Consider the following 25,676-nt stretch of genomic DNA (forward strand, 5'->3'; position numbering starts at 1 on the left):
TCTTATTTTTTTTAATCCATATATTTTAAATCAGTATTTAAGTTATTTTATATAAATTATTTACTGCTATAATATATTATATGATGCATGGGAATATGGGGGGTTTGAGTTGGACATATTAAACCCAATTTAACTCCAAAAACTTGTAGGGAAATTTTTTTTTTTTTTTTTTTTTCAGTTAAAGATATTTTATTTTTAAGGCGCGTTTATTTTTACTTTAGTAATGCTTATATTAATTTTTTTTTTTGTTTTGTTTATAAAAATCAACATGTATATTTACGTTTTAAGAGTTTGGAATATATATATATATATATATATATAAAATATCCGCATATTATTTTTTTCAATCTATGTGATATTCTTTATTTTTTACATTCATTTTGATGATAAATTTTTTTCGTTGTTTTTCATTTTGTGTATTATTATTGTTTGCACATTTGTAAAGGTTTATAACATTTTAACACTTAAGGATATAATTTTTCTCCGTTTTTCGTGACTTTGTTAAGATACATTCACAAATTGAATATATAATAAAATTCGTATTTAAACATTAAGCAAACATGTTATATCACTTATAATTAAAACAAATTAAATAGTATAAAAACTATACTTTATTTTCTATACTATATATAGGATAATCACAAAAAAAAAAAAAAATATTGTAATGTGTATCCAATGTGATATTTTTTAAATATCATTACCCAGTCATATAATTCGTAATTTCTTTTTCCATTTAAAAAAATATTATCATATTTATGTAAGAAATTTTCATATGTAGCATGTGTATATGAATTCAAATATTTTTTTAAATATTTAGAAAAAATATAAATCCAATTATTTGTTTGTATATATTTTTAATACAATTTCATCATATGTGCCTAATTTGATAATTTCTTAAAAACTTAATACTGTGATAATATATGCATTTTTTATTTGTTTGTGTGCATACATATGTATACATATACATACACATATATATATATATATATATATATACATGTGAACAAACAAATTAAATAGGCTGAAATTGAAAACAATTGTGTTGCTGTTTAACAAAATTGGTGGTTGCTAACAAGTGAAATCTAATTGCTCGACTAAAGTTGGTTTTATAGTGATAATTATTTTGAATAAAAATAGAAAGCGTGATTTTTAATTCTAGATAAAAAATTAGATAAAGGATATCAAGAAGTAGGTAAATCACGATATAATACAAGAAATAGTAATAATGTCAATAAATAAACTTATGAACGTTAACTGTAAAATAGAATTTGACAACATATATCAGTCTAATGTTGTAAATTATTTAATAGCAATAATCGTATTATTTGCTATAATATTAGCAATTTTTAATGAAGATGCTGCGCCAGGCTCGCCTAAATTATCCTGGATTTTAGGAGAATTTTTGCCAATGCCTCATTCAATTTTTTGGGGAAATTCATGTATGGAAAATAAATTATTTAAAAAGAAAAGACATAATAAAATAAGTACATTTATAAATTTAATATATCAACTCATTATAAAATTAACAAAATCAATTTCTGAAGGTAACCTAATTAATTTACTAAAAGAATGGAAAAAATATATAACAAAAAAGTTTAATTTATATAAAAATTATGCTATATTAAACTATAAATCTGAATCAAAAAAACATATATTTTATTTGTTATTAAAACAAAAATATAATTTACCTATTAAAAAAAATGAAAAGGAATTTGAAAGTTATATAGATGCAAAAAGAGAATTAATTAAACGAGATAAATGGGCATATATGTTAAGAGTGTCAGATGTTAAAAGTGAATATATTTTATGTGAAAATAAAAAAGTAAGAACAATGTCATCATATTCTTATCTTGATTTTGTGAGGGAACCAGAAGTACAAAACTATGCTATTAAGATCGCTTCTGAATGGTCAACTGGAAATCATGGACCACGAATGTTAGGAGGTAATAGTCAAATATTACGAGATTTAGAAAAAAAACTTGGTCAATTTTATGGAAGAAATGATTCTATATTATCTGTTTGTGGATTTCTAGCATGCATGTCTGGTATATTAGCTGTATCAACACCTGCAGATCTTGTTTTATATGATAATCGCACACATACATGTGTGAAAATTGGTATACAAACATCCGGGGCAAAAGCATATACATTTAAGCATAACGATTATAATGATTTAGAATTATTATTATTAAAACATAGAAATAAATACAGAAATTGTTGGATATGTTTAGAATCAGTTTATTCAATGGATGGTGATATACCACATCTACCATCATTTAAAAAATTATGCATTAAATATAATTCGAGATTATTTGTTGATGAAGCGCATGGATTAGGAGTATTAGGAAAAACTGGAAGAGGGTTAGAAGAATATTACAATATGCCTGGGTCAATAGACATGATTGTTGGGACGTTTAGTAAATCAATCAGTTCTGTAGGTGGGTTTATTGTAGCATCAGATGAGGTAATCGAATTTTTAGATATACATTGTATTGGTAATGTTTTTTCTGCACCTTTACCAGCATATTGTGCTGGAGCTGCATTAAAAGCTCTTGAATTAATTGACTCACAACCCTGGAAATTAGAAAAACTTAAATTCAATTCAAAATATTTAAGAAATGGATTGAGGACTGGTTTAAAATTGTGGCCAAAGAATTATCCAGAATGTAATAAATATATTGTAGAAGGTGATGATGATACTAGTGTTATACCAGTTATTTATCCAAATGATGCTGATAGATTGCTAAAAATATGTGCACTTTTACGTACCAAAAAATGGCTAGTTTCTGCTGTTATATATCCTGCTTGCCCTTTAAAATTCCCCAGATTTAGAGTCACTGCTACTTGCGCTTATTCAATAGAATGTATGAATGAATTTATAACAGACATAGTTAATATAACAGTTAGCGTACCACCATCTCCTATTGAATCATAATTATATTTTATATATTTTAGGATTGTATTAGAAGTAGAAAAAAATATATTAATACATGCTTGAATAAAAAACATATATATATATATAAGCATAATATAAAACTATAGTCGTTGTATATATTTTGTTTTCCTCTACTATTAATATATTTTGTAATATTATAACAATTGCATAAGTATATACATGTTAACATAATAAAATATTATTTGTTAATTTTATTGAAATCTTAATTTTTTTTGTTGATTAAAACTTGTTATAATCCTTTCTATCATATATATATATATATATATATTGTCACACACACGTACCATGCATATGTAAAAAATCAATGGTTTAGTTGTTATCCGAATATGTTTGCATTTTTTTATGATAATAATTTTTATATACAGCTCAAAGGAAGGTATGCATGCGCACATACTTATGAATATTTGAATAACAGTTTATTAAATATATTATATATACACTTTTTTTCCTTTTTCTTTTTTGTTTATTTGATGTTTTTTGGTAATACACATTAAATACTGTGTAAATCGAAAACATATTAAACTGTGAAAAATACAACTTATAGAGATATAAAAAATATACTTTATTTTATTGAAAGTTTAGTATTTACATATTAATTATCCCTTAAAAAAATATAACAAGTAGCAACTTAAGACACTTTTTTAAATCCTATAACATTAAAGGGTATTATATATAATGAACTACTTAAATTAGCATAAAACAGTTGAAAAGCACAATGCATAAAAATAGTTTAAATTGTATTCGGCAATGATATTATATATGTAACATATATATTTATTTATTATTATTTATTACTTATTTTATTTTGGGTATAGTTCGTGCTTTTTTCACCCTCTTCTGCCATTCCCTTTTAAGGGGAAAAGGATATGAAGGATGTTATATTTTAAAAAATTTATGTGTGCATTGGATATATGTTAAATGGTTAAATATATTGTGTATATATGCCAAAAGAAAAAATGCATACATGAATATATTAGTAATATAATAATGTAGTAGAAATATAATTATTTTTATGATTAATTTGAATGTGTAAATTATACTATTGATAGTTAATATATTTAATTAGCTATTCATTGTTTGATTTATTTTTAGCAGCATATGGTATAGTATGGCCATATTTATTATACCAAAAAATAAAATAAATATATCACAAATAGCGAAATAGCAAATAAAATGAATAACAAATGAAATAAATAACAAATAAAATAAATAACATATAAGATATGCTGAAACATATGTGGGCTTGAATTTTTTGTGTATGATACAAAATAAAATATTTATCCTTTTTCATTTTTTTTTCTTATAATTTTAGTAGATTGCTATTTATGTGTAATCGAATAGGACAGTTTTTTTTTGTGGTAATATAAAATATACATAAATTATTTATGATAAAACAAATAAAAAATTTACTAATTTGTGAATAACGAAATACATAAATTAATGTGTACACAATAATAAATATGAAATATTTTTCAGGTATTTATGAGAATATTTATTTGAAGAAGAATAAATGCGTGCATATATTTTTTTTTTTTAAATTATTTCAATATTATTGATAAAAAAAAAATACAATGTTATGGGATATGGATACTAATATAATTATTTAAAAATCATTAATATGATATAATGATTGATAATAGATATATGTTTATATTTAAAAAGAAAGAAAAATAATATCAAAACAAAAGTGTAACAAAATAATAAAGCTAAATGGGAGATATATATAATGATAGTAAAAATGATGATATTATAAATAAAAAGCTTCAAATTGGAATAAAAGAAAATTATAAATCCAGAAATACAAGATATGATGAATTATTTAATAAATATTATGAAAATAAAAATAAAGAAAAAGACAATAAAATGAATTTATATTATGATAATACAAAAAATGAAATATTAAAAAGAAAAAAATATATTTTAGAGGACGATGAACACGATCAAGACCCTCAATTAATATATCAACATAACGAATCCGACAATTCTAGAAAAATAAAAATATTTGATAAAAATATATATGATGTAATAAATAAATATCGGAATACAGTAGGAAGTGGGCAAAGCCGAAATCATAGCAAAAAAAAAAAAAATATGAATAGTCAAAGATATCCATATTTCGATACAAAAAATATTTCTATATCAAATAATCGAAATAAGTTACTAACTCCAAACAATAATTCTAGCTATAATTTTTTAGAAAAGTCAAATAAAAGTATAACTCAAATTGATGATAAAAAAAAAATAAGAACTTATAATAGTATATCAAATTTAGACAATATTATTCATAAATCATTTCGAAATTTAAGCAGAACAAGTCAATACCCATATGATTCTAAAAATCATAATGAAATAATAGAATTTTCAAATTATAATCCTACTCATCATTTTAATGTAAAACAAATAAAAAATAAAATTGGTAATAGCAATAAAACTTATTGCAATGATATAATTAATAACTTATCAAAAAGAGGTACAAATATTAATGATAATTTTAAATATTATAAAAATGGAAAAAGCCAATATAAAGATGAAATTGGTAGATGTGATACTCATTCACATTTGTCATTATATGGGAATTTTGATGAAAGTAATTTAAAAAATGATCCTGATTTTTTTCAAAAATTTCCAAGTAAATCGTTATGTATAGATAATTATAAAAAGATGTTAAAAAAAGGAAACTTAACAAAATATAATGATAATATAAAACATACTAAATTAAAAAGAAATGATGAAATATATACAAGTAGTGAAATAGATCAATCCGATATGGATAAAGAAATGAAATATGAAAAACCGTTTTATCAATTGTCTAACAATATAACGAATGGATTGGAAACAGAAAACATGCCATATTCACAGTTTTATGACAAAGAAAATGAGAGAAAAACAAAAATAAAAAATAACTGTTTATATAAAAATAAATTAAAAAGTACAATAAGCAGAAAACATTCGTTAAATGAAAATTATGATCATATTAATAGATCATACATAACAAAAAGTTTTGATAATTTTGAAAATTCAAGTCATTACAGTGATAATGTATATGATGATAATAATAATATTTATAAAATTGATAAATATGAACAAAATCGATTCAATATAAATTCTAATAAAAATAAAGATAAAATATATAAACATCTTAATTGCTCTGATGCTATCACAAAATATAAATCAAATACAGCTTCTCTATATAATGACAAAAATACAATTTTGAATATGTCAGAACTAGAAAATTATGATGAAAATAAAAATAAGATACTAATAAATAGCTATTCTGGTAATCCATATTTTATAGATAATAAATTCGAATATACTCATCAAAATGATGAAAGAAAATTCAAAGAAAGAAAAAATAATGGAAAAAAAAATATGATAGATGCAGGAAATTCAAATAATATAGATGCAGAAAGTGTAAATTCTAATAATATCAAAAGTACACAATTACATATTAGTCGTATTTCACATTATTCTAACGATTTTTCTACTTTATATGATTATGGAAATAATTCAAAATACAGACATAGCAATAATAATTGTGAACAGAGTATTGGGAAGCATAAAATAAACCAATACTCAAACCCTGATAAAATGAAAAATGTATTTTTAGAAAATAATAAAATGCCATCTAATTTACATACAACAAATTATAGTGATATGCATAAATCAATTCATAATTGTCAATATAACAACCTTAGTAATTATATCCTAAATGACAATAAAGATTATCATTATAATGATGATAAGTATATGCATAATAATAGTAATAATAATAATTGGAGTGGAATCAATACCTTGTTATCAACTAGCCATTTGTCTACAAAAAATAAAATAAAGAAAAAATCACAAAGTAGAAATAATTCAAAAATTTCGAGAAAATATATCCTTACCCAAAATAATGAAATGGAAAATAGTAAACATTATAATAATGGTATAAATGAAGAAAAACGTATTAGTATGTCTAGTAATAATATTTTATCAAATAAAAATAACGAAATACTGAAAAAACAAGGGAAATATTCTTTAAATAATATACAAAATAATTATAATTCAGAATATATCGAAAATATTAATGAAAATAAAGATTACAATGAACTTTTTTATGATATTAATATTTTTACTAAAGATAAAAAAAAAAAAAATGCAAAGCGTAATTTATCGACAAAATTAAAGAAAGACATTTTATTAGACAGTCTGTTAAAGCATGATGATGAATATCATGATGAAATGTCTTGTTCTGAAAAAGAATTTCACAAAAAAAATATAAATAAAAGAAATGTTAAATTGAAAAAAAAATGTAATACACAAAATTATAGAGATATATATAATGACTATATGATTGAAGAAAATACAAATAATCCATATACACACCAATTTAGTACATTTAACAATTTAAAAAATAGATTATTTACACGATCTATGCATATTGATGATTTAAATGGCGATAACTATGATGCAAATTATGATGTAAATTATGGAGAAAAATATGGGGAAAAATATAATGATTCGAATTTTGAAACAAATTGCTATTTTGATTATACTCAAATATGTAATAGCAAAAATACAAGTAATTGTAATGAATGTTTTTATGATAAAAATAATCAGAATGATAATAAAAAATCCACATTGAGCTCATTAAATTACCAAGAAATTATTGTTTTAATTTTAATTTATATTTTAAAATTTATATATTATCTTATTTATTATATTTTTCATTTTTTCAAGCAATTTACAATTTATATATTCAATCAAATAAATAAAATATCATTAAAATGTATAATAGTTTCTGTTATTGTTTCATTACCACTTTTATTGTTTGTCTTTTCATCACTATTATTATCTTATAGAAGTTTGAATATTGATTATTATGATCGAGATATTTGAGTAGCCAAATAAGATAAGGATAAAATGAAAACAAAATAAGGACCTAAAGAAAAGGCGATTTAATATTTCCTACAATTTGTCATTTCATCATTTTGTATTACATTTTTTTAATTATATATCATCTATATAATATTTGTTCCATTCCTTTGAATGCAAAGCAAAAAGTTAGCCAATTTTTTCATAATTCTCACATTTACGAAAATGTGCTATATATACCCATACTATACATAATATATTTATGTGTGTTCTTATACTTACAGGCTTATATATATGTAAATTTCCTAATCTTTATTATATAATATATTTTTCTTTATAATATTTATTTACAAATTATTTTAAATGTTTGTTAAAAATATGCATATCGTCTTTTTATTTTTTTTTTAACTTATGCCCTTATACACGATTTACATATATATGTGTATTTTTTATTTTATTTTGTTTAAATAACGTAACTTAAACTTTTAAAAAATTATAATTTCTTATATTTTTAGCTTGTTATTTTCTTTGTTTTTTTATTTCAAATTAACTATATAGTTGTGCAGGAAAGGCATAATATATTTCACGCACTAATCCAAAGAAATACGATACAATATATTTACTTATTTATTTGTTTGTTATTTTTTTTTACTTTTCCCCTTAAACTGAATTAAAATTAATGCAAATAGCATAACATCGTAATGGTATATATGGCAATTGTGTATTTTTGGTAAGTTCACAAACTTTAATTTTTTTTTTTTTTTTAACAATTAAAGAAAGCGATTTAGTGATTTATTTTATAAATGAAGAATTCATCAAGTTGTATGAAGAAATTTATCAGAATGAGCAAAAGGAAAACAAGCTTACTTAAATTTGGAGGAAATTTTCAAAAAAAATTACAAAAAAATTAAAGAAAAATACAGAAACGTTATTATATAGTCGTTGACAATGCTGCGAAATACGACAAAGGCAAACTTCCCTGTGTGTGACGATAATTATAGGATGGAAAAAAAAAATATTTACAATAAAAGAATAGAGAAAGAAATAAAAAATTTAAAAGAATCGAAATTCTCAAATAATGACAATATATATATAACAATCACCGAAAAAGATGAAAATGAAAATGAGTATGATGATGTAAATAGTTCTGATTATATACAACAAAATAAATATTTACAATTGGTAGAAGCTTTTGACGATAATTATTTTATCGATAAAACATTTTTTATAACAAATTTTATAGAAAATATAAAAGTATTAAAAAATAGTAACATAGAATTATATAATAAAAATAACAAGACAGAGTTAAATGGAAATAGAAATAATTATTTTAACTGTGAAGAAATATACAAATTTAATACTTATAAAAATAGCATTTGCCCATTTTATGGATTATATGAATCACTAAATTTAGAACTTATTTTTAACTCATATTCGTTATTTTTAGATGAAATATGTTATTTTTTAAAAATCTTTGACATTTTTAAATCCGAATTCATAAAAGAGCATGACAGATTTAACGATTCGAACAGAACTGATAATAAAAATGGAAAAGATAATTATGATAAATATAATATTTCTGGAAAGGAAGAAAAAGTGAAATTAAATTTTTATGCAAATATATTTTTTGAAATTATATACAAAGATATAACTACACATTTGCAACAAATTCAAAGAGAATTAATAAATAAAATTGTTGAAACTGATGAATATATAATGGAAAATTTTTATAACAATTTTTATAACTTTTTTATGAAATATTATACCATAAAAGAAAGTATTGTATACGATTTTTGCATTTTCAACGATTACCCATTTAGTGAAGTATATGTACATTTAAATAATATACCTTTTTGTTTTTTAAAAAAAAAAAATGTAATAAAATTAACAGGAGATAAATATAATAAAAGAAATATTCTTAGTACATTAATAAATTCAAAAGATTGGATACCTAAAATAACAATATTAAATTTATTTGAAAAATCTCAAGATTTTGCTCATAAACTATTTTTTTATTATCAATATAAAATATTTATATTTTATTACTATTTAAATAAACATAAAATATTTTGCAAATTTTTTGAGAATAATTATGTAATTGATATTGAAACTTCACATTTAGTATATTCATATATAAAAAAGGTGAATAAAAAATTAATTACCCATGAAAAAAAACCTAAAAAAAATTATTCAAATATGCTTTATAAAATTAACAATTGCGAATGTATAAATGAAAATGTTTTTTTTTATAAATTATTTTATAACTATAAAAAATTAAAATTAGAAAAAGACAACATCATAATAGACGTGTCAAATTGTGAAACACACGGTGTAAAAGTAAAAAAAAAAAAGAGAAAAAATATATATCAATATTATATATATTTGTTTTTTATTCTCTTTATTTTTTTAATTCCACAATTTATTAAAAATATATATATATTATTTCAAACACATGAAATTGATAATTACTTTAACGACGCCAAAATTGGATATATAAATTTTGATTATCAAGAAGAAAAAAATAATTTTAACAATTATCCAATTTTTTACATATATATAAATACTCTTAAAAAAATAAGTCACTATAATATAAAAGATGGACAAAAAATAATCGAAAATGAAAATTTTGAAATAACAAATGATTTACAAGGAAATAACATTAAAACAGAACAAACAGAGACGAATGACAATGATAATATAAAAATTAAAAAATTAAAAAATAATATTTGGAAGGAAAAAAAAATAGATATAAATAGCATGTCTTTGAAATATACAGTATTTTTAATGTTAATTATAATTTCAGAATTTTGTATATTCTCATTAGGAGTGATATATAATTTACACTTACTTCGAACAAAATTTGAACATATAAATTTTGTGACAAATGTATGCTCATCGGTTTTAATATTATATAATCCAGTTTTATTATGTAGTAAAATAAATTATATAAATAGTATATCAATCGGATTACTATTTTGGAGTATAAATTTTATAATTTTAAAAAAAATATTTCTAGCCATTTTAATATATTTTATATCAATATATATTAATATACAGAACATAATTTTTTTTTTCCCATTTATGTTTATATATGTATACATAAATGGCAGATATATAATAAAAAAGGGTAATCAAATAAAAAGTCAAATAATAAATATATATAAAGCTTTGAAATATGCTATTATATATATTTGTTTATTTATTATATTAACTTATTTTTTTTTATATTTATTATCCGAGGAAAAAGTTGGAGGGTTAGCACATTTGAATAAATGCTTCAACTATTTTAATAATACATATTTTGAAAAAATTGAAAATGTATTTATAAGTTTAACAAAATTAAGTGGGTTGTCTATAACATCAGAATTTGGCAAAAACAGTACTATATATAAAAATAATACAAGACACTGTGATAACAATTGGAATGAATATTTTATGTATATCATGAAATCCATTCCAATAATATTAACCTTATTTTTTAATTATATTTTTTCTATAAGCACATTAATCAAATTTTATATATCTCTGATTATTTCGTGTATAACATTTTTCCTCATTAATATGAATTATAAAGATAAATATTATTTACTAAAATTTATGTTAACATTATTATTATTGTATATAAATGTACTTAATAATACAAGCATATTATTAAATATCCTTTTTACTTCGTATATAATATTGATAAATGAAAATTTGGATGGCTATATATTTTTATTAACTATAACATATTTTATTTTCCACACCTATTTAATGTATCCATCAAACAATTTTAATCGAAATATATATTATCAAACAAGAATAGGAACAGAACTAATAAAACAAGTGTTTAGTTATATTCAAATTAATTTAACATATTTTTATCAAACATGTATAAAACGTTTTTTGCTATCTCTTTTTATTTTTATCCCCGGAACATCCTCTTCAATTATTTCTCCAGAAATTGAAAGAAATGTCAACAATATGAATAAAAAAATAGAAATACAACAAAAAATTGTTATATGTTTATATTCCCATTTGTCTTGGAACTATTTATCCATTCCATTATCTTTTTTTTTCTTTTTCCTTTTTTTTCTTATTGGATTATTAAAGGTAATAAATAAAACCAGAATAAACGATACATTTATTTTGGCGATATATGTACTATTAAATTCAATATGTGCATTTCTACGATGTATCCCGCAATAATTCTTGGATTTTTTTAATTTTTTTGCAGTTATGCTACCCAAAGATTTGCATAAAAAGTGCAGAATCTGTTCTCAAATTTTGTACCCACATTTCATTGTTGATAATATTAATGGTAATGTCGAAAAGTAAAGAAACGCGTTTAAAAGTCTGCACATGAATATTTCAATATATATACGTACATAACTACATGTATATTATTTTTTGCAATATCTCCTTAGTCTATACTTAATGCGTTTGGAAAATTCATATATATATATATATATATATATATATATATATATATTAAATATATTAAATGAGCACAATAAATTATAATGTGTTATGAAATAATAAAAATAAATGTGTATATATGCATTTTTTTTTAATATAGCTACTTTACAAAAAACGAGATACTTTTAAAAAATACGATTTTTTGAGTATTCCTGATTCTCCTGATAAAAGAGCATTTCCAGTGAACATATCGAAGAAGTTGTGACACAAAAAAGGGAAAAGCTACTGACATTAGAAAGTATGATTGTAATAATTTTTAATATGACATGGTCATACGAAATTCATACACACACAAAAATGTATAAATATAATAATTTATTTAGATTTTTTAATTATTTTTTTAATTAAAACATATTTTAGTAAAAAATGTAAAATTTGTTCATATAAAAATGTACGAAATGTATTGTATGCATAAATTTGATCAAAATAATATATGATTATATTATTAACAGTCAGGTAAAAATGAGTATATATATACATGAATAAGCTTTCATATTTATCTTTTTATGTATGAACAAAATAAATAAATAAAATATAGTTATACAAATATGATGAATTTGCAAACTCAATAAATGCAGTTTCATAAATACTTGTATGCCTTTTCAAATATCCATCCAAATGGATCATAACATGACGTATAAGTGATACTGAGGATAAGCCAGTGGAATATCACACACATACATATTCAAAAATATGAATGCACGCATGTTCATGTGTAATATTTTTTGTATTATTTTTTATATTCCATGTTCATATATATTAGTAATTTTATGACATGATTGGTCATGTAAAAGTATTTAAAAAAAAAAAATAAATGAATAATGTTGCACACCAACTTGTACTTTGTGTAATGTATATACACATGAATAAATATATGCATGTATATAGACAATGTATTTGAACTAATTTTGTTTCATATATTTACTATTGTTATAATAATATTTTTCATTTGAATTGACATAATTTGGTTGGATATAATCATAGTAATAATTATTAGTGCCATTAATATAATTATTATTTATATATGTATCCTGAACATAATTATCATTAATATAAGATCCTGTATCATTTATGTAACCTCGATTATTATTTAAATAAGCATTATTATCGTTAATATAATTAGGTACATCATTATTCATATAAGCATTATTATCATTTATATATCCAGAGTTATCAGCTATATAATTATTTCGAATATATCTGCATTCATGATAATTCGGATTATTAATATAATTAGTATCATTTATATAATTTCCTTCATTCATATAATTTAAGCTAGATAAATAATTATTGTTCATATAATTATTATTCATAAATTGATTATTCATATGGTGGGTTTGATGATATCCATTATCATTATAAAATATTGTATTATCATTTATGTAATTATTATTACTGCCTATATTCGTTGTATCACTATTTCCAATGTTGAAATTAGAGTTATTTTCATTATTACTTCCATTACTATTATTATTTGCTGAATATAAATTTTCATTATAATAATAATTTGTGCTATTACTATTTTCTATATAATTATTATCATATCCATATATCTGATAATTTGCATTATTAATATAGTTATAATTTTGTATATTACTACTTATATTGTAATTATTTTTTATATTCTTTTGATGTAACATTTTATTTTTTAAATTATCACTATTATTATGATAATACTTTTTAATATCTTCCTCGTTATTATTATTGTCTACATGCTCATTAATTGCATTTTTTTTATCCTCTTGAAATTCATTCGGATTCGAAATATCATTATTAATTGAATTTTTTCTTTTATTATTATAATTATTATTTGTTGTTAAGTCATCAGTTTTGTCATTTTTTTTTACAAAATTATGTTTATTGCTTGTTTCATGATTTATTTTTTCTGGTGTCTTTTTTTTAATAAGTGAAAAATCAATAGTCTTATTATTGTTATTTATATTTTGATATATATCATTCTTTTCTATATTTTTTTCACTATTTATTTGTTTTTTTTTTTCGCCAAAATATCCTTTTTCTTCATTTTGGCCCCATTTATCATCGTCATATTTGGAATATTTTTTATTTGAATAAATGGTGCTTTTTTCATAATTTTTTTCATCATAATTTACATTCATTTTATTATCTTGTTTTTTTTCACAAATATCTACATTGATGCTATTCTCTGTTTTTCTTTTATATATGTGATATAGTTTGTTGGTTGTTTTTTCCTTGTCCTTTTCTTTATCATTTTCGTTTGTTTTTCCTGATTTTTTTTCATTTTTCATTCCAGCATTTATATCTATGTCTTTCCAATTGGAATATTTCTGAGAACGATTTTTGTGATTATCTTTGGCATAAAATTTATTCCTATTATTTATTCCATCTTTATTGTGATCATTTTTATATTCATTTTTTGAACTGCTCTCTATAGTAGAGTAATACTTTTGATATTTTGAAAAATATTTATCCTTAATATTTTTGTTGTATTTTAAACTATTTTTTTTACGAACATTATCATCAAATTTTTTATTATGAAAATCTATGAAAAACTTTTTGTAATCTTTACTTTTATAATTCTTATTATTTGTGTGCGTAATTTCACGCGTACTATTTTCACATTTATCGTTATTCTCATTATCTTTTAATTTGTTTATTTTCACATTTTTTTCTTCCATTTTTTTTTTTATTTTTTCGTCATTTTTTATAATTTTTTTTTGATCATTTGTATTATAACTAATATCTGTATATGGAGTATTCAAATTATCACTATTTTTTTTTAAATATTTGCCTGTATTTTTATTTTTATTTATTATTTCAGATGTTGAATTATTCAACGATTTACATAATTCTTCTGAAATATCTTTAATATTCTCATTTTTGTAATATATTTTTTTATCATCTATATCTCTATTGTTGTCCTCTTTTTTTGAACCTCTACTATTTATGTTATTAGCATGGGTATTATATATACTATCTTTTTTTTCATCAATATAAATTTTTTTATCATATTCAGAAAGATTACAATAATTATTATCCAACCCTGATTTAGTAGTAAAATATTTATTTCCATGCAAATATTTCACGTCACTATTATTACTATATTTTTTACTATTATTATTATTAGTAGTAGTAGTAGTATGATGTCTATTTTTTCTTGTACTTCGATTTAAATATTGATCTTCATATGAGTAATGAAATTGTGATGATTTTTTATATTTCATAGATGTATATTTTTCATTTAATATATATTTATTGTTATAAATATTTTTGTCTGAATATGAAAATTTGTTGTTTTTTTTTTCTAAAATATTATTATCATCTATTTTGTCTTGTCTTTTATCAAAACTGCCTTTTTTTTTATCATTATATTTATTTGTTTTTTTTATTTTTTCTTGAGTGTGTACAATTTGTTTTTTATCCTGTACATCATTCACACCTGTTTCAGTACATTTAAGTTCCCTCCCCATATTTTTTAAATTGCTTTTATTTTCAATTTGCTCATCTTTTTCTTTACAATTATTTTCAATTTGTTTACTTTTATCTGTAATTTCATCATTTTTCACATATTTTTTGTTATCTTTAATTATGCATATAACATTTTTTGAATTTTTACTGTTTTTATTTTTATCAACACTTAATACTTGTTTCTTACTATTTTTGTAACGATAAATATTGTTTTTATAATAATTATATTTCATAAATTTGTCTTTTTTCCCATTATATGAGTATATTATATTTGAATAGCTTTTATTATACACATTTTTTCCACTTTTAAAGTTGGTAACATATTTATTATTTTTTATTTTATTGTGTTCAATTTCTTTGTATTTATTGTAATTCAATTCTATACTATCCTTTCCATTTTTTTCATTACCATTGGCATGCTTAGATCTAACATATTCATTAGTTTTATCTTTATCTTTAGAATTAACCACTGACTTATCAACATGTTCTTTAACTTCTGTTTTGGTAATATTTATTTTATTGTTTTTATGTGAAGATGTATATAAGAAGTTTGAGCCATAATAACGAATACTACGAGAATAATAATTTGAATATTTATTTCTATACTTTAAATAATAACCGTTATATTTATAATCATAAAATAAATCGTGTTTCCAGTTTTTTTCATCTATATAATAGACATTATTTGCTTGTTTAATTTTATTATCATTCATATATTTTTTCTTTACATTTTTATCATTTATTTCAAATCTATTATCATGTAAAAAATATCGAGATTCTTTTGGTACAAAACATGGATCTTCAATCATCTTTTCTTTTATTGAAATATTTTGATTATCTATATTTTCTGAATTATTTTTTTTTGAAATTTTTATATTATCAATATCACTAATTTGATCATTGTTTGATTTTTCATTTTTTTCACCACATTCTTTCTTTATATTATCATTTTTATCACCTTTTTCTTTATTGCTATTTATATTGATTGGATTAAAATCGCTATCGTCTATTTTGTTTATTTTATCAAATTCGCTTTCATTTTGTTCATTTTGTTCATTTTGCTTACTTTTTTCATTTTTTTCACTTTTTTCACTTTTTTCACTTTTAGTGTCGCTATCACTTATATATGTTTTATAATCATCAAAAACGTTTCGTTCTTCTTCTAAAATATGTTCCTTTCTTATATTATTTATATTTCCTTTTTTTATTTTTAAATTAGAATGTGCAATAGAAAATATTTTTCTCATTTTTGTATAAAATGAGGGTTTGATATATGTGTAATTATATATAAGGATTTTAATATTTCATCCCTTTGAGTTTGAAATATATTTAGCTTATATATATGCTTACACCTTCATTATTTTTCTTTCTATTTTTTATGTATATTATCTAAAGTTTTTCAATGCATACACATTACAAAATATATTCAGCTTTTTGTATTTTAGTAATAAATGTTCATATCCTTTATTTTATTATTTCTGTTTATATTATTGTAGGTATAAATTTGAGTATGCTTTTTCTTTTCCTCTTTTTTTTTATTCTATTTTGCTACTTTTTATCACATTTGAATTATAAATAAATTACTTTTAAATGCCCCAACTTATGAATACAAAACGGTTTATTTTATTATATTGTATTGTATTTTATTATATTTTATTTATTGTTTTTTCCCTTTATAACTATATATTTACACTGATGAACATACTAACGATTATTTAATTTGTTTTTTTAAACTGAAATTATAAGATCTTAGGCATCATGCTTATAAAATACATATATATATTACATATTTATTTATTTACATAGTCAACTGTACTTATTATGTGTGCTGAAGAGGTCTAATGCATATATGTGTACATGTATTAGGGAATAAAAATCACAAATTAAAAAAAAAAAAATATATATATTTTGTTAATTATTCAAGCTAATTTTTCTATTGTACAAGATGATGCATTGGGGGAAATAAGCCTAATAAAAAAAAATAGAGAAAAAATGAGAGAAAAAAAAAATATGAATGTAAATATATAAATAGTAAATTAATACATTCATGCGTATCTTAATATTACAATAATATCTGGGAATACATTATAAAAAAATTTACAAAACTTGTGATATATATTACAAGCCTATATTTTTTTTATTTTTATAAAAAAAAAAAACTACAGAAAGTAGTGAATAAGGTGATTAATAATATGACAAAACAAATTATATAAGGAATGAATAAGTGTGCGTTCACACATATAAAACACAATAAGAATACAAACTAAATAAAAGGAAGTAGGTTAAATTTTTTAATTGGTAAGAACAATCATAAAGAAATATATGTATGCATTTTACCATTATACTATAATGATAATTAATAGCTAAAAAATAAAAAAAAATTATAATGATAAATAAGAATTATTATGTGATATATATAAAAAATACAAAAATATGATTTTTATTTTTTTTATCTTTGAATTAAGAACTATTGTAAAATAAACTTAATTTTTTTCAGCAATTTGTGTATAGTTTTTTTTGAAGCATATATCATAAGTATGTATGATACATGGTATTGTGTGTATACCAAAGAAAAAATAAAAACAATAAATAAGTTTAAAATAATATTCATATTAATTAATTATATTTTTTAATATATATGAACAATATTTAATAATGTAAAACGAATATAATTAGCAATTATAAAATAAAAAAAAATATATTATGATAAAAATAAATGAATATATAAATATGGGGTTAGTAATTAAGAAATACCAAATTGCATATATATTTGTGCATTCATAAAAGAAAATAAATATTTTATTTTTAAAAATATAAAAAAATATATATTATTTGTGTCAAATAAAACTAAAAACATAAGCACATAATGGTGTGCATTTCCATTTCAATGTGTATATAAAAAAAAATTATATATCAAATTTTATTTGCATATAAGCAAATTCCAACCTTTGTAAAACTAAAACATGAGCAGCGTGTACTGCTGCAACAGTTCCTATTATTTGGGTTTTTCGATCAAAAGTTCCAGGTACTAGTTCTCCTTTTCTACTTATTTTTATTTGTGCACCTGTACTGTTCATAATATTTGTAAGTCGAGCACCGTTTTTACCAATAACGGATCCGATAAATTCATCTGGAATTTCTATAAATATTTCACATGGTAAATTAAATAAATCACGATTATTTCTCATTAAATAATTCATCATATTTGCATCTACATATTGTTCATGCCGAAATACACCATATTGCTGTGGTATTATATACCTACCCATATGTACATGATTAATAAAATTATGAGACATATTTCGAATATCATTTCTATTATTACTTTTTGTAATCGTTTCAATGTTTAATTCTTTATTGTAATTAACATTTAATAAATCTTTTAAATTAGGATCAGTTTGAATTGAAGCTATCACTTTTGTTGCTGTATCTTTAATCGATTCAAATGGTCCAACTATAGTTATAATTCTTTCATATAATCCATATTCACGATTTGATATTTGAATTTTAGTTCCTGTAATATTTTGTAGTTGTTTAATTTGATATCCACCCTTTCCAATTATAGCACTTACTGCTGATTTTGGAACTACAATTCTACATGTATAGGTTTGTATTTTATTTTCACTTTTATTATTTGGTAATGATATTTGTCTTATTTTATCTAAAATTATTATAATTACATTATTTATTTGTTCTTGTTTTCCACATATAACTAAAACTCTTTTTTGCGTATTTGGAAAAAATGAATTATTTGGTGATAGTTTTAAACTACAACCAGTTTTATTTTCTATCCCTGATATTATTTCTCCATTTTTCCCAATGATGGATCCAGCCAATAAATTATTTATTAACATTTTCACAAAACATAGTTGGTTTGTATCACCTTTTATTGTTTGAACTTCATGTATTTTATTTCCCATTATGTTGTTCTAATGACATGTATGTATATAGAAAATTGTAACAATAAATAAATTTTAATTATATTTTTTTCTCACTATTTTTTTATTATTCTATACTCCCTAATAATTGTTATTTCAGCTAATTGGCCAACAAAAAATAAATATAAATTACAAGAATAATAGAAGTGTATATTTTTTTTAATGATTTAAATTCTGCATATTATGTTCCCACACAGTTTTATGTAAAGGATATGGAAATATTATGCACGCAATTTAGAGGGAATGTATAAAACGAATATAATAATATTTATTCAAATAATGAAAATAAAAATTTGGGCAATCAAAAGGTCGATTTTATTCATTTCGTGTTTGAGTTGGAATAAAAATGTAAAAAATGCAAAACAATTGATCAAATAAAACATATTTATTCTGAAATCTACAAAATGAGAGGCTCCCAAAAAGGTGGCCCTATGTATATATGCATATATGAATTTGTAAACCTGCATAAAAAAATTTGCACTTTTGGAATTTTATTAATGTATGCATATTAAATGAAACAAGTAGATGAGCGAATAGTAGATAAACAAGTAGGTAAGTAAAACAAAACCTGGTATTTTTTCCAACATATTGTGTTTCATATAATTTATCAACTTAATAAAGAATGGTGTTTTGTAAAAACATAAAAAAGCAGTAAATTAAAACGAACTAGCCATTGTAATAATTATGTTAACTATATGTTTTATTTTTGTTATTTTAAATTTAAATGATAATATATTATTGAAATGGTTAGTAAATTATGTAATAATAAAAAATAACTTAAGTCTTGTATTTAAAATATATTAATTTGCATGTTCTGATTAAATATATGATTAGCTTGATTTTTTTAATTTTATGAAAAAGCCTCGTTTTAAGTATAAAATGTATTTATCCATTATTTATATGTAAGTATCAACATTTGCATTCGCTCTTTTTATATATACACACAATGAATGTATTAATAATGCCTTTGTATTTATGTCTATGAATTTCAAACGTGTAGAAAAATATGAAAAACTAATTCAGGGTTATCATAACTTATTACTCAAAGATGATTATATAGCGATAGGTATTCATTTATTTATTTTAATATTTTTAAAATTTCGAATATATAATTATATATACATATTTATAATAAAATGGAGTTATCATAAAAGTTGTCTGTTTAAAGAATGTGATTTTAAATTATAAAAACAAAAAAAATTGGATTTTAATTAAATAATATACTATGTATATATAAATTAAATAAAAGTGTCGAGTACAAGATTTATAGTATTTTACATATTTTTTTGTTGAATTTACTATTTTTAATTGTGTTTTAAAGCATATTGTAAAATATTAGACGAAAAAATAATAAATAAATTGTGTGTAAAAAATATAATTAAGCAGATTCCAACGCATTCTTAAATTTTTCCAATAAAATAGTACATATATTTGACAAATCATCTAATGAGTCTTTTAAAATGTTTATAGCGGGTTTGCCTGTTAGTTTTGCATAAAATGAACGTATAAAATGAACGTATAAAATTTGTATATAATTTGTATATAATTTGTATATAATTTTACAAACCTGTTGTTTGAATCCTTAAATTTATTTCTGCTTGTGTTGGGTGAGGAACTGTATAACCAGCAAATTCAATGCCTTCTTTTTGAAGTAAAATACAACGCAAACAATTTCCTATATAAAACAAATTAGTAAATCAAATTACGTTATGAAAAATGTTCTATATATACACATATAACCAAGCTGTATATTCATAAAAATAGTGTAGTTAAAGATATATATATGCCGAGAAAAAGAGAGGAAAGGAAAGGATTGAAAAATAAATAAAATGGAATGGATAAAGAAGTATACTCTATAATAATATTTCTAATATAATTATTATATTTACAATATATTTTTTATTTTTGAAATACCTAATGTATGATCTTCATTTTCAAAGCAAAATGTAGCATGAGTTATTGTTTTCAAATTCTGAAAATATGACTTTTCTTCCATTTTTTTAAAGTTTATAAAAATGCAATATTAATATTTATTTAGCAAAATTCTTTATTTTTATTTTGTTAAAGGAATTTAATTTAACATGTATTTGGATTTTTATGAATTAATTAAAAAAAAAAATAAATAAAAAATAAAAATAAAAATAACTCTCCCTTTTTTGTTACATAAATTTATGAATAAAACACAAAAGCTGTTATTATATATTTCATCATGAATATATAAAACTCGAATTAAATTAAAACAAGATTAAAAAGGGAATATAAATAAATCCAATAGATAAATATAACAGTAACAAAATGTATAATATAGACGAGATTCATGAATATCAAATGTAGTATTTATATATATGATCCCCGTTGTTATTTTATCTATCCATTCGTTTGTTTATTTAAATGGATATAAAATGTGTTTTAAAAAAATTAAAATAATACTGCATATTATATATATATTTATATTTACTTATTTATTTAAAACGAAACGTACAGTTTGATATCTCAATAGTATATTCGCAGATCCTCATTTCTTTAATTTTTCCAACCGTATTTATTGTATAACTCTATTTTTTTAATATCAACTCCTTTTAATTTTATAAATATGTCTTGAAATTTTTTTTTCAAATGGCTAAAAGATCCAACTAAAGAATCGCGTACTAATTGATCTATAGACTGCTTAGTAAAAAAAAAAAATATATATAATATAAAAAAATATACTAGCTTAAAAAAGGAAATATAGAAATAAAAATATTATAATGAAATGCATTTAAATGAATTAAAAAAATAAAATGTTAGCACAAAAATTATTTGCTATATTTTTCGAAAATTTCTAACCACAAATCCTTTTTGATATTTGCAAAAGAAAATAGTTGCATAAATAATATCTCTTTCGCTTGCTGAATTTGTTCTTATTATGGATTTTACATTTTCCCCGTTTGATCTAAAAAAAGCAAATAAATGCGACAAAAATATTATGTACATTATGCATATTATTTTTTCTAGTTATGGGTAACAATTTATACACCATAAATAGATATACATGATTAAGAATGTGTTTTTTTTTTTTTTTTTTTTTTTTTTACTTTTTCGTTATCATGTATAAATGGATATCTGAGATATCCATATAGTTAGGAACAAAATTTGTTGGCTTATCAAATAATATGTCTTTTTTTGTCAAATAAAATGAGTTCCATAAAAAATCTACAGAATAACTTTTTTTATTTAATGTAATTGCAAATCTTAAGCCCGTTCGCATAATAAATAAATATGCTGGGTAAAAAATAAATAATCCTAAAATGTGCGTTTTAGGATCGATATATGAAAAAAAGATATTATATATGTCAGAAGAAGATAAATAAATTTGAATAAATTCATTAGCATTTGTTAAATGGTCTAATACTTGTTTTGCTATATTATCATTAATTGTTACAGGGCCTTTTACATTTATTGATGTAACAAAAGTTTTTTTATTATGAACATAAATATTTTTTGAAACTTTGACTTTTATAAAATAACCTATCATATACGATTTTAATAATAAGTTATTTCCATTATGAATAGATTCTTTTCTAAATTTATTATTCGACCCAATATCCTTTGATAAGAACCATTCAATAAGTGTAAAACCATCAGAATGTATATATATTTTTTTTTTAACATCATCAACATTTAATGAGTTTAACTCCTTTACTTTTATAATATCACCATATTGCATATCTCCTAAAATAATAACTGGATTATGTATTTGTCCTAATTCTAATGCCGTATTTATAATTTCATTTACTTTATGTTTGTCTATATTTTTTTCGAATAATTCAGTATTCATGTTTTCAAATAAAACCTGAGAATTATTATTATCTTCCATATTTAAAACATTATTTTCATATATATACTTTTCCTCTATTTCTTGAGTGTTTATTTTATTATATTGTATGGTACCATATTCTAATACGTCTAAACCGTACATGTTTTTTATATTGTGAATAAACATTGCTTTATCATTGTTATTTTTAAATGTAAAACTACATAAACAAAATTTTTTTTGATTTGTATATTCATTATTTACTCTTAAAAAAATATCTATTGTATCAAGGGAGCTTTCAATTACTTCAATATCTTTGATTAATATATTTTTTATAATATTACCTTTTTCACTAATAACTACAATTTTGCATTGTGGCTCATTTTTTAATTCCAACATTAATGAATATATTTTGTTATTTATTTTATGGTTTACCCAATAAATGCAATTTCTTAGTAGACATTTACTTGGAATATATCTCTTTGCTCGATTTTTTGTTTTTAATAGTTCAATGTTATTTTTATTTATGCAATTTTTCAGTATAATATTTTCACTTTTTTCAATTCTTTCACTTTGCTCACTTTTTAGTTTTTTTTTTTTTTTTTTTTTTTTTTCTATACCACTTTTATCGCTTGAAAATTTTGTATTATAGCTAGTTTTACTTATTTCATTGTTTCTCTCTACCGAAATCGAAGATGTGTAAACTGACGAATGCGAGTTTCCCATTATTTTGTCTTCTTTGTTTTATATTTATCTTTATTTTTATTAGTTCATGCATACCAAATTGCTTTGTCGCATTATAAAAAATGGAATAATTGAAGGTAGCAACCCAAATAAATTATAAAGAAAGTTTTTTAAGTAGATACAAAAATTAAATGACCAGTTAATATAAAACATGCATATACATATATAAATAAATATGTGTACACACATATACAAATAAGTACTAATGTACATATTTAGGCAATTTTTCCACCAAAAAGACATATATAATTACATTTTTAATATTATTTTAATAAAAATAGTATGTAAAATTGATAAAATATATTGGGTGCACGATTAAATATGAACGTTGTTTTTGTGTGCCTTCATAAATACAGTTGTTACATTTTATTTATGACTGTTCAGAAAAAAAAAATTGTAAATTAAATTTAGAAGACAATATATTGATATAATTTGTGGAAACTATAAATTTAAAAATAGTATTTCAAATTTTAAAGTATTTAAAAATAGTAAGTAAACAAAATATATATTAATAGATATTCAATTATAAGAGTTATATTTGCATTGTAGAAAATTGTAATTGTGTGCAAAATTTGCATTTACTGTGAATGTTGTAAAATAATGTTAATATATATTTTTTAAAACAATTTCTTATGGATTTAATGATATTTAACAAAAGTATGGGAAATTTAGAAAATTTGTTTTTTAAAATTTGATGTTATCTATACCATTCAAGCGCTTGGTGGTAAAAAGTGTTAATATATATTTAAGTCTATTCATAAATTATATATAATTAAAAATAACAAGTTTACTTAAATAATGTTAACCTTTGAAAATATAATATTTTACTATTCCATTGAAAGATAATGCAAAAATAATCTGAAGGCATATATATTTCTTTAAATTGTTACTATACCGCTTTGTAATAAATAGTATAAACATATTAAAGAATAAAAAAACTTTATTATGAAAAAATAAAAATATGACAATATAATTCAGTGAAACTAAATTAAAGACAAAATATAATAATATTAATATTCCCATTATTTTGTTTATACATATTATATATGTATGGCTGTATGTTTGTCTTATTAATTACCATGTTATTTTAATATATTTGCATTATATTATTATATAAGAGCTTGTTTTCAATATGTAAAAGAAAATTCTTTTTCGTTTATCTCTCCTAATAAATATAAAAAGATTTGGATAATAAAAATATATATTTTTTAAAATAAACAATTTTTAAATATTTAAAAATTTGTTTACATTTCTTATTTATACATTATAATTTTTCATATCGCAATACATTTTGTTATGATATATAAATTATGCCACAAGCAGTTTATATGACATTTTGTAACTATCGCATATTTTTAATTTACACACAAATAATAATGACATTTAAGTAAAAAAAATAAAAATAAATAAAACAAAATAAAGTATAAGTAATTTAAAATAAAAAGATAAAGGAAAAAAACAATAAAAAACTACATAATATGAA

At 20.8% G+C, this 25,676-nt stretch overlaps 7 protein-coding genes across 7 annotated transcripts; 3 read left to right on the plus strand and 4 right to left on the minus strand.

Annotated features, from left to right (window-relative positions):
* Positions 1 to 1,225: 1,225 nt before the first annotated feature.
* On the plus strand, positions 1,226 to 2,935 carry PBANKA_1027000 (serine palmitoyltransferase, putative; the record flags this gene model as incomplete). Its single annotated transcript, XM_034565365.1, has 1 exon — positions 1,226 to 2,935. The coding sequence occupies one exon, from the start codon at positions 1,226 to 1,228 to the stop codon at positions 2,933 to 2,935; it is 1,710 nt and encodes a 569-aa protein (XP_034422069.1).
* A 1,731-nt stretch (positions 2,936 to 4,666) lies between these two features.
* Positions 4,667 to 7,837, plus strand: PBANKA_1027100 (conserved Plasmodium protein, unknown function; the record flags this gene model as incomplete). Its single annotated transcript, XM_034565366.1, has 1 exon — positions 4,667 to 7,837. The coding sequence occupies one exon, from the start codon at positions 4,667 to 4,669 to the stop codon at positions 7,835 to 7,837; it is 3,171 nt and encodes a 1,056-aa protein (XP_034422070.1).
* Positions 7,838 to 8,761: 924 nt separating this feature from the next.
* PBANKA_1027200 (conserved Plasmodium protein, unknown function) lies at positions 8,762 to 12,476 on the plus strand (the record flags this gene model as incomplete). The annotated part of the gene is made up of 3 exons (XM_034565367.1): positions 8,762 to 11,905; positions 12,030 to 12,113; positions 12,372 to 12,476. 3 exons carry the CDS (start codon positions 8,762 to 8,764, stop codon positions 12,474 to 12,476), a joined length of 3,333 nt encoding a protein of 1,110 aa, XP_034422071.1.
* A 697-nt stretch (positions 12,477 to 13,173) lies between these two features.
* PBANKA_1027300 (conserved Plasmodium protein, unknown function) lies at positions 13,174 to 16,965 on the minus strand (the record flags this gene model as incomplete). The annotated part of the gene is made up of 1 exon (XM_034565368.1): positions 13,174 to 16,965. The coding sequence occupies one exon, from the start codon at positions 16,963 to 16,965 to the stop codon at positions 13,174 to 13,176; it is 3,792 nt and encodes a 1,263-aa protein (XP_034422072.1).
* A 1,659-nt stretch (positions 16,966 to 18,624) lies between these two features.
* Positions 18,625 to 19,638, minus strand: PBANKA_1027400 (RNA-binding protein Nova-1, putative; the record flags this gene model as incomplete). Its single annotated transcript, XM_034565369.1, has 1 exon — positions 18,625 to 19,638. The coding sequence occupies one exon, from the start codon at positions 19,636 to 19,638 to the stop codon at positions 18,625 to 18,627; it is 1,014 nt and encodes a 337-aa protein (XP_034422073.1).
* Positions 19,639 to 21,034: 1,396 nt separating this feature from the next.
* On the minus strand, positions 21,035 to 21,652 carry PBANKA_1027500 (DNA-directed RNA polymerases I and III subunit RPAC2, putative; the record flags this gene model as incomplete). Its single annotated transcript, XM_034565370.1, has 3 exons — positions 21,035 to 21,135; positions 21,224 to 21,331; positions 21,571 to 21,652. 3 exons carry the CDS (start codon positions 21,650 to 21,652, stop codon positions 21,035 to 21,037), a joined length of 291 nt encoding a protein of 96 aa, XP_034422074.1.
* A 527-nt stretch (positions 21,653 to 22,179) lies between these two features.
* Positions 22,180 to 24,175, minus strand: PBANKA_1027600 (conserved protein, unknown function; the record flags this gene model as incomplete). The annotated part of the gene is made up of 3 exons (XM_034565371.1): positions 22,180 to 22,320; positions 22,483 to 22,588; positions 22,731 to 24,175. 3 exons carry the CDS (start codon positions 24,173 to 24,175, stop codon positions 22,180 to 22,182), a joined length of 1,692 nt encoding a protein of 563 aa, XP_034422075.1.
* Between the last annotated feature and the right edge of the window lie 1,501 nt (positions 24,176 to 25,676).

This window comes from Plasmodium berghei (genome assembly GCF_900002375.2).
Source record: "Plasmodium berghei ANKA genome assembly, chromosome: 10".
In the NCBI taxonomy this organism is placed as follows: Eukaryota; Apicomplexa; class Aconoidasida; order Haemosporida; family Plasmodiidae; genus Plasmodium; species Plasmodium berghei.